Raw genomic sequence first — 10,237 nt, 5'->3', positions numbered from 1 at the left:
TCAAATGTTTAATGACCCTTAGATGTCTGCTCAAATTTAAGAGTGAGTTCACACTTAGCTGCCTGAAAGTGCACTGTGCTGTTTGGGGCACAGTAGGTTAGGGGTCTGCTTGTTAATCAGCGGGCTTTATTTTGGGGTGATTAATGAGGACCTGGCTATTTCGTTGAGGGAACCCCAGCATGTTAATATTTATGCTTTCCTTAGGCCAGCTTTTCTGTCTCTTGCCTGGCTGTCAAATCTTCAGGAGGCTGAAAGACTGACAGGCCCAATCAGGGGTGGGAGTGGTGGGTACAGATTTCCTTCCTGTTTCAGTGCCTCGTTCAGCTCCTAGCCTCGTTCAGCTCCAATCCACAGTCTGACTAACTTAGATCCTCCAGAAAATATATCTCATATCTTCTGCAAGAGCTAGGGGAGGGATTTGAGAGTCTAACTCTTTGTGAAGATTTTCAGCCAGTCTTTCTGTTCCCAGCCCTACCCTATTCCAATCTACATCACCTGGACTCTGTAGTTCCTCAGCATTTCTAGGGTTCAGACACACAGACCTAAGCTTCGGCTTTCCCCTGTCTCCTACGGCAGTTGTAACTGGTCCATCTGTTTCTAGTTTCCAGAATTTTGTTGACATCTCTCATCTGCTGTTGTCTCCTCGCCTGTTCTTTTTGCCCTTGTGGGTTTATGCATTTTTAATTTCCTTATTGTCATTTTGGTGAGGGCTTGGGACAAAAACAGAAATAAATGGATGTGTTCAATCTGCCATGTTTACCAGAAAGTCCCGATTCTTTTAAAACATTTATTGAATGCATTCTATGTACAAGTGACAGCCAAGGCTGAAGAAGTGGCCAAGGTAAATAACAAGAAAGAGAAGGAGGAAGAGTGGGAGGCAAGACAGGGGGGAAGCCCAAGATCACTCCAGCAGGCCAACACCACAGAAGTCGGGAAGCCAGGCAGGCCACTAGGTAAGCACTTTGATGAATGTCTTCTAGGGTTTCAGAAAAGACAGTACGCAGCTGGAGGGCTGTGAAGGGGAGGGGCCCAGAGAAGGGAGAGTGCTGAACTGGCTCTGGAGGAGAGGCAGACAGATGGGGAGGCCAGCCCACCCCACTAAAAGATCCTTAAGCCATGTCAGAGGTGAATGACTTAGGGCCCAACCCTCCAGGGCTCCTTCTGTTGACACCTCCACCTGGCGACCCGTCCATTTACAGACCGTATCTGGTGCCTTTTACATCCAGCACACCTCGTCTGAGAGAACTGAAACACTAGCGGAGAGAGATACATGAAATGCTGTCTTCCTGATCCTGCCGCAGAGAGGCGCTGGAGCATATGTGTGCCTCATGGGTTTGTGCACATGGATGTGCCCTCTCCCTGGCCAGGATAGGTTTCCCCGAGACATCCAAGGCCCAGTGGGCACATTCCCCTCCTGGCTCTCCTCCCTGCACTGTCCCCTGTTGGGACGCTGACCCCGGCTCCGAGATGATGTCCACACGTGCCTTCTTGCCTGGTTGAGAAAGAAACACAGCCCATATTTCCCACAGCCCTGTTCTCTTCCTTCACTGCTTTTCGTAAGCTGGAATGCCATGAAACCTCCACAACTCGTCTTTGGAATGATACCTTCCCAGAGCAACCCAGTAAGCTTCCAGAGTCACCTCTGAAGAGGCGCCTGCCTCACTAGCATCCAAAATGCAGGTGTTTCCTTTTGTTCCAGGAGACCTTGTTCCCAAAGTTTTTTACTTCTTTTTCTTTAGAGGTTTTTGCTGTAGGGCACATAAGCTTGCCAGAAAGACAGACAGAAAGTGAGAAATCACCCCCCAGGGGAGATGGCCACGCTGCAATCTCTTCTCCATTCGCTTCCTGGGATCCTGAGCATGCCCGCACATGCACCCAGCTTGAGTTTAAGCCACCAGGTCCAGATGCACCTGGTTTGAGTTTAAGCCACCAGGTCTGGAACTCAAACTGTGGTTGACTACATGGGAGTCCAGCAACATAGCCATTATACCAACTACTGGTCCCACCAAAGTTCTTTACTTCTGACTTTCATTCCTCTTATTACAAAGGAGCCCATTTCCTTACTTTAGTGAGGGTATGCAATTTTGAGGTTTTTTTTTTGAAATTCTTCTGGGGCTAAAGTTCCCCCACCCATTCACCCTCTCTTCTCTAAGCCAGACACCCTAAAGTCCCACTCATTGGCTTCCTACCTCCTCCCAGCCCTTGCAGAGAGGAGAATGAATGAATCAGACCTTCTTGAGGAGGGGCCAGAGCCCACTTTCCATCCCCAGCTCTGGGCCCCTGAGGTCTAAGAACAGAAAAGTGACCTGAATTTGAATCCCGATTCCACCACTTACAAGCTGTGGGGCTTTGGACAAATTGCTTCTTTGAGCGTCCATTTCTCCATCTGGGAAAAGGAAGCAACGAAGGTAAGATGCGCGAAAAGGCCAACCAAGGGCATGACCAGGATGGAGGATGGCAGGATGACTATGTGGTCTGTCACAGAGTCCCTTCACCCCAGGGACCAGCAGCCCAGCCTCGGAGCAACACAGATGAGTTCCAGAAGGGTCTGTTCCCAGCTCTGATCCACCAGAGCACCTACACTTCGTCAGAACTCCATCTGTCAGGAATTTATTACTAATGCATTTTATAACAGGCTCTATAATAAGATATTAAAGACTGAAGCGGCATCTCACAAGCATTCCATAAATATTAATAATGCCTTTAGAGATGGCACCTTCAGTGGAAATGGCAGGGCTTTTTGCCCAGGTTTGGCCAAGAGTACAGAGTAAATGTAACTGGAGGAGCCACCACAGAGATGGTAGGTATGGACTTCCATCTCTCACTGTCCTGTCTTCCCTTCCCTCACGGCTTCTGCTTCGTCGTGTGCCTCCTTGCTTTGGTTCACTTTTCCTCTTTCTGTTAGTCCTTTCTCCTGACTTTTCTCCACTGTCTTTTCTTGCACATTCTGTTCCCTGCTGCTCTCCTTCCCCTCTGGTGCCAGTTCTGCCTTATCTAAGGGCCCATCCCATTCTTCTCTGTACCCTGTGTTTCTTCCTCCCTCACCACCCTCTCCCCTTCCCCTTTCACTGCCACTCGCTCTGTCTCTGTTTTCTCCTGCCCCCTCCCTGCCTCTCTTGTCTGGCCCCTTCTCCTCTGCTGCACACACACACACACACACACACACCCCGTTCCAGTGAGCACCCCAGCACCTCTGGAGAAGCCCAGAGTGTAATGTAACTCGCACTGCATGTGAGAAGCGAGCTATTTATCATTGTTATTAACGAACGAGATCCCTTGCACGGCAGAACTTTCTCAGAGTCTATTCCCTTGTCACCCCAGGAGTAGCAAAAAGATTTATTTGTCTCTGAATTGCACAGGGTGGCCCATTTATAGCAGGTCCATCAAAAGTGATGTGGAGCTTAAATGGGAACTGGAAGAGGCAGCACCTGCCCTGCCTGTGACCTGCAGGGTGTGGGCCACTTGCTGAGAAGGACAGCCTGGCAGGTGCAGGGTTTTGAAGGGGATGAGGCCTAAGCACACTGCCCAGTCTCCTGGGGTCACGAGTGGTGCATTTGGATGGACTTCTCTGGAATGGCCCAGAAGCCATGAGGGAGGAGGTGGAGTGGTGTCACAGAGGAAGGGGCGCTAGAACCAGGGTTGGGTAGGGAAGAAGATCCAGAGGCATGCCTCTGAAACAGGAGTCATCACGCCCAGGGGGGCCTTCCTCCAAGATCATACTGCTATATCCAGCAAGAAGGACCCAGGGCCAATTTCCACAGTAAAGGTGTTCCCTATAATGGGGCGGGCCCAGTCCTACCTGAATGGGCCTTTTGTCCCTGTTTTCACGGGCCCATGGTTCTGTAGACTCCTGAAGCCCCACCACAAACACTAGAGAGCCACCTTCCCTGGTCTCCTTGTCCTCAGATGGCAGAGCCTGCTCTGCGGAGCATCTCTCCCCTGGACCTGCCCTAGCTGTGGCAAATCCATGATCCAGCTGTCCCCTGCTCACCCCGCCACCTCCCAGATGCGTGCTGATAACTGCCAGTGACCTGAGTGGATGAACATGTTAAAGGGGTATCTGGAGACACTTAGAAAGAAGAGGGAGCTGGCATGCCTCTGGCCGTGACATTCTCCCTGCGATTGCCTCCCGGCCTGTGGCAGGTGCTGTGCCCATGAGCAGTGTGGGAGCAGTGGCCTTCAGCTGTGCTTTCAGGGGCCCAGCTGTGGCCCTTTAAGGGCAGAAGCCAAGAAGGAGAGGGTCAGGGAGAGTCTGGGCAGAGCTGTGAGAATCAGGGGGCCTTGCTCATGGCTGGAGTTGCCAGGTGGGAGTGAGGAGCTGAGACCCACAGAGGATGATGTGAGCAAAGGGGTACCACAGGAAGCACAAACAGACAGTACCACAAAACCACAGCCAAGGGCAGGAAATGAAGTCCAGGAGGGGCCTGTGAGGACCAGGGCAGGAAGCTCTTCGAGCCCCTTCTCTCTGTTTCTCTGTCTCACCACACTCTATTCCCCACACTGCAGATGGGCGTCCTCTGCCTTCTCTTGGTTTCTCTGCCACGTGTGGCCTCCATGTGGCTTTCAGTCTGTCATGGTACCTACACCAGCCCTAACCCAGACAGCAAGGATCTTTCTTTGCAGATTCCCAGAAGACATTGATTTATCATCCCAGAACCCATCTGACTGGTCTGTATGGGTCAGGTGGTTACCCTCAGAACTGATCAGTGGGCTCAGTCTGAAGTCTCTTGGTATAAACGTGGCCTCCTTGATCCATTCACTTGAACAGAGCTATGGGTATGAAGAGCAGCTTTTCTTGGAATGGGGGTTGGCAGGGTGGCAGGGGTTGGCATCTCTGTGGTGGGGAGGGAAGAACAGTATATATGAGTCAAGATACCCAGCTTCCAGCCACAGCTCTGCCATGACCTCCTGAAAGACCCGAAGCAAAGCACATTCCCTTTCTAGGCTCACACTTCCTGTCTGTAAAATGGAGAGGCTGCACTAGATAAACCCCAAGGTTTCATCCAGCTCTTACACTCACACCATCCCAGAGTAGTGTACGGTCAAGACTGCCTCCAGGTACCCGCCTCACCCCCCCCTTTACATCCCTCCCCTTCTCTTACAGGCTCTCAACCCCTCTTTATGGGGTCTCCTCAGGCTTTCCCACCCACGCACATCTGCAGCAGTCAAGAATCAATCAGGGCAGAAGCTCTTTCTGAATTTTCAGATGCCCAAGTTCATGAGGAAGTTTGTCCAAGTTAGTGATGAGGAGATGTATTCATTGTTTATGCTGTGTCTCATTCTCCTTAGCTATAATGGTATTTTATTACCATTTTAATAACCATCGTAACAACCATTTGTTACTCAGTATGACCAGGTGCCTAGCTCAGCAAGAGGCTCTTTTTTTCATACCTTTGTGATTCTATTTCACAGCCACCCTAGTGGATATGTGTTGTCAATAGCGCCATTTTGCAGATGGAGAAACTGAGGCCAAAAGAGAGTTAGCCACATATGTCTGAGGGACAGACAGTAAAGGGAAACAAAGACTCAAATTCTGGATGTCTAACTCAGAGTTTGTGCTCTGAGCTACCAAGTTTTAGTGTCTGCAAGATACTTAGGAACCAGATGCACCTGGCCCGATAGAGGAAATCTGCTTGCTCGGTCTGTGTGCACATCTGTGCATTTCCATGGAACAGCAGCTGGGGGCTCCGAGGGCCCCCCGAGGATGTGCTGAGGAGTTTCCCCCACCTTCTGTCTCCCTGACAGAGTGTGGCACCCAGGCCCTGAAATGCAGGAAGTCAGCATTCTTTTCTCTCCAATAGTTTGGCCCTTCTTGAATGGCTCTTTGCCAGGCCTGTTTAAAACCTTTTCTAAGTTATGCAGAAATTGAATGGGTTTTCACTCCAGGGCATGAAGCATAATCCAAGAAGGTCAGACACGGGGACCATCACCTTTTTCCTCTTTCTCCACTGTTTCTTGCATCCTGCTCTTAAATCCTCAGACCAAATGCTGAGAGAGCCATGGCTCGGACCCACAGTGTGGATGGGTGAAATGTCCTTTCCTCCCTGAGGCTGGGGCTGGAGAACGGGCCTCTCATGGGAACCGTCCCTCCTCTGGGCACTGACTCCACACAGGGTGTGTTGAGCCTCCTGGCCCAGTGCTCTCAGTTGCTGTGTAGCTGCCACACAGAGAGCTGGCTACTCTATGTCCTTTCCATATGGCCCATGCAGGCCCCCGTGAACCGTTTTGTGCTAAACTCATAGGACTGGTTCTGGAGACTTGGATAAGTTGGGTTTTTTTGTTTGTTTGTTTGTTTTTTGAGAGGTTTTTGCCATAGGGCCTGTGCGCTCACCAGACAGATAGAGAGAAGCAGAGAGACAGAAAGCGAGAAATCACCCCCTGGGGGGATGGTCATGCCGCAATCTCTTCTCCTCTTGGGATTTTGGGCACGCACGCACACATGCTCGGCATGAGTTTCAAGCCACTGGGTCTGGGACTTGAACCGCGGTTGACTACATGGGAGTCCAGCGACATAGCCATTATGCTAACTGTTGGTCCCAAGGATAAGTTGGTTTTTTATGCTTCCATTTCTCCACCTGGGAATCATGGTTAATCTAGAGGAGGGTTGGGTAATAGAAAGAGGACCATAGGCTATCGAGAATCTCAGAAAGACCTGAAGGGCAATGCCACTCAATGAAAATGTCAGCGCCTCACAGAACCCAGCCAGGGGACTTCAGTCTCTAGGGCTCTGCAAGAGGTGGATCAGGTATATATTTGCAGGGAGCCTGCATCCATTGTCCCAGGTAGTTCCAGTAAAGGCATTTCCATGAAGAGATTATTTGCTGAGCACTGGCAGGGTTGGGGGAAACAGGGATGTTGAGGCACCCAAGGGGTGGCTGCTGAGCTGGAGCTGGCAAATTCTTCCTCCTATTCTCTGAGTTCCCATCACAACCTCCCATTGGCAGGACCCAGCTGGAAGCCAGCTAACAGGAGCACTTGGGGATGTGATCCACTAAGAATCCTGGGGTTGGGGGATGACAGAAGAGTGTACCCAGTGAATCTAGGGGCAGGAGTGGAAAGCAGATGAGATGTCCAACAGGTGCCATTAATATTCACAGTGCTTCTTGACACCTCTCTGCCCTACTCTTAGAGGCACTCCTGACTGTTCCCCTTTAGAAGGCGTGCAGACAGTGCAGTCACCACGGCTGTCTTCTCTGCACTCATCGGCTGGGAAGTTTACACTCGGGAACTAAGTACTCTTCACACTAACCCAATGAGGTATTAATGACTTCAGTGGGCAGAGACAGAGTATGGGTCAGAGAGATTAAGTAATTAACCCAAAGACACACAGAGGGGCTGGGATTCCATCCGTAAAACCCTTGCACTCCTTGCAGACTTGGTTCTCTTTTGGAGGGAACGAGCACCTGTTTTCCAAGCTTCCAAGTTGGGGAGGGCAGATCTAGCAAAGGAAGGGCAGTTCCAAGACCCAGAGGTGTGAGGTGTTTGTACTTCCCATATCCCATCAGGGTGTAAGAAGTACCAATAGCTCCACACCACCAGGAAATAAAGTGGGAAGGGGAGACCAAGCTGTACTGTGAGGGCCTGTGTTCTATGCAGATGGCTCTGGGGAATTGTGGATGGTGAGGAGGAGGGGGCCTCCCACTGCCTTCCCTCTGTCCCTAGAGGATAGAGTGGTTGGTGATGGGAGAGTGTTGAGCTTGCCCCAGCCTGACGGTTTACTGGTACAGAAGAATCAGCAAACTCAGGAAGAAACCATGGCAGCTCTGTGGCACTGACTAGGGACCATATGACCATATAAAGAACACCTGCCTCAAGTACATAGTCTGTCAGAGCCTGGAAAGGGCTCCCAGGATACCCGAGGTTGGTCCCCAAAGAAGGAAGCTGCCTAGGGGAGTGGGTGATACAGGGTTCAGGTCATGGCAGCACAGAGGGGTGGGGAGGTGGATGGCACCTTAAACAGAGCTCTACAGATGCCAGGGACCTGGTCCCAGTATAAAGAAAATACCGAGGATGGGAAGGTAGTCTTTGCTCTCTGGGAATTTACGGGCCAGTCCCCCTCTCCTGGCTGAGGGTCTATCCGTGCTGGCATATTGACCTCAGCATTGTACAGAGAAGTTAAACTGCTCTCAGTATTTCCGAGGAGTATTTAGTATACAGTTTAAGATTGTGCACTTAGAGTCAGCTAAACCCAGGGGGCCTGGCCGTGATACAGTGGGAAGGCAGTGCTCTGCAAGACTAGCTAGTGTGGAAAGCTTCCATGTTTGCATCTGGAGTACTCCCTGAACATGCCAGGTGTATGGGAGCCCATGATCAAGAGCTGACCATGGCTGCTGTTGGATTGTGTCAAGACCCAGGGAGTGCTCTTGCTCGCTCTCTCTCTTGCTTATGAAAGAAATAAATGAAGAAACATTTTTAAATTTGTAAAAAGAAAAAAAAAAAGCTAAACATGAATGCAAGGCCTTCTACCACCGCCTAGCTGTGTGACTTTGGGCAAGTTACTTAACCACTCTGAGCCTCCCATTCATTTATAGAACAGGACAATAGCTATCACCCGGAAAGCTACTTGTTACAGAGCTGACAGATGCAGCCCCTAGCACAGGTCTAGCACAGTACTAACAATCTGTGATTGTTACTACTTTCTTGTCTCTGTGAAGGATCTCATTAGATTGCCTATCCCCAGGTGTGTCCAGAGTTCACTAAATTACAAATAAATCCAGTCGGCCTGTATTTAATAGGCATGCCAGGCCCTGTGGTAGGTGCTGCAGCATTGCGTGCTGGCAGCCGTGCAGGGGCTGCAAACAGATACTCAGAGTGTGACATGTTCGTCCAGAGAGTCATCCCCATGTCTGCAACGGATAGTTACTGAACACCTGCTGTGTGCAGGCACTGTGCTCGGCAAGGCCGGTCGAGCCCCATGGCTTCCACGGCACATATGCTATGAGGGAAGATGACGCTCACTGAGGAACTGTAGGAGAAACGTGGGTGCTGTGCTGAAGAACACCAGGGTACTGTGGGACCCCACTTGAAAACAGTGGCAGGGGTGGCATGGTGGGGGCTGGCCTGCCTTACGGGTCTGAAAGTCCTGTATGAGGAAGTCGCATTTAACTGGAGACCTAAGACAGAAAGGGGCAGGGGTTTATACACATTGTAGAGCAGAGCCAATCTTGGAAGGCTCCATGGAAGAGGCAGGGATATTTAAACAGGTGTGGGGCAGGTTGTTAGGGCTCAGGGCAAGGCAATGCCTCTCCCCAGGGTCAACCCAGCAACTTCCATAGGGCCAGACAAAACCCTAAGGGCTCCTGCCAGAGCCCCAAGGCACACACCTTGGGGCTCCCTGGCCTTGGAACCTCCTCAACAGGCAGATACCCTCCAGAGCCGCCAGGCTTGGGCAGCCAAAGGCACTCCACAGAGGAAGCAAAGCCACTGAGAAGCAGGGCTTTCAGGAATGAAAGGGCCTCTCATCCAGAACTCCAGGATGAACAGACTGTCTTTGGAACTGGTGCTGTTACAGCCACCAGGAGGCCATCAAAAAAAACGGGAAAAAAATAGATACTGCATTTTAAATTCCTCCGAACCCTCTTAGAATGAAAATGACAAAGCCCAGGACCTGGTTGGCTGAAAGGGACATGGCTAATGGGCTTTGGGGGACTAGTCCCTGATGAAGGCAGCTGCTCCGAGCTCCAGCTCACCTCTTATTTGCTTTGCTCTCATTCCCAGAACACACCGGTGGGGACGCCCATCTTCATCGTGAATGCCACGGACCCCGACCTGGGTGCAGGCGGCAGCGTTCTCTACTCCTTCCAGCCCCCCTCCCAGTTCTTCGCCATTGACAGCGCCCGCGGCATTGTCACTGTGATCCGAGAGCTGGACTACGAGACCACGCAGGCCTACCAGCTCACCGTGAACGCCACGGTGAGTCCCCGCATCCAGCGGCAGCCAGTTGCCATCCTGTGCCCACCCTCTGAGAGAGCAACAGGACATTCCAGTGAAGCATCCCTGTTCCGCAGTCAACACTCTGTAATCATGATTCCAGTGGGAGTAGTAATAATAATAATGGCAGCTAATGTTACAGGTGGTCCTGCTGTGTCCCAGCACTGTGAATAGATGGTCTCCATAAACCTCGAACAGCCCCCTGTCTTAAGTCGTATTAAGATGCCCATTTTACAGATGAAAGCTGAGGCACTAGAGCAATTCCAGTCACCCAAGAGCCCAGCTCCAAGGCCTGCACTAGTAACCT

The 10,237-nt window shown here is 51.1% G+C and overlaps 1 protein-coding gene across 4 annotated transcripts in view; it reads left to right on the top strand.

The window, feature by feature from the left end:
• Nucleotides 1-10,237, top strand: part of CDH23 (cadherin related 23) — a 410,231-nt gene that overhangs the window by 130,699 nt on the left and 269,295 nt on the right. For all 4 annotated transcript variants that reach the window (XR_003548152.1, XM_006170102.1, XM_027768917.1 and 1 more), the window contains exon 6: nt 9,718-9,912. Coding sequence is in view for 3 of the 4 variants with exons in the window: in XM_006170102.1 (XP_006170164.1) it covers nt 9,718-9,912 (195 nt within the window). In the remaining variant the exon portion in view is untranslated. The remainder of the gene's footprint in view (nt 1-9,717; nt 9,913-10,237) is intronic.

This window comes from Tupaia chinensis, unplaced genomic scaffold (genome assembly GCF_000334495.1).
Source record: "Tupaia chinensis unplaced genomic scaffold, TupChi_1.0 Scaffold148012_1, whole genome shotgun sequence".
NCBI lineage: Eukaryota > Metazoa > Chordata > Mammalia > Scandentia > Tupaiidae > Tupaia > Tupaia belangeri.
The sequence above is the reverse complement of the archived record's forward strand: the minus strand, read 5'-3'. Positions and strand labels throughout refer to the sequence as shown.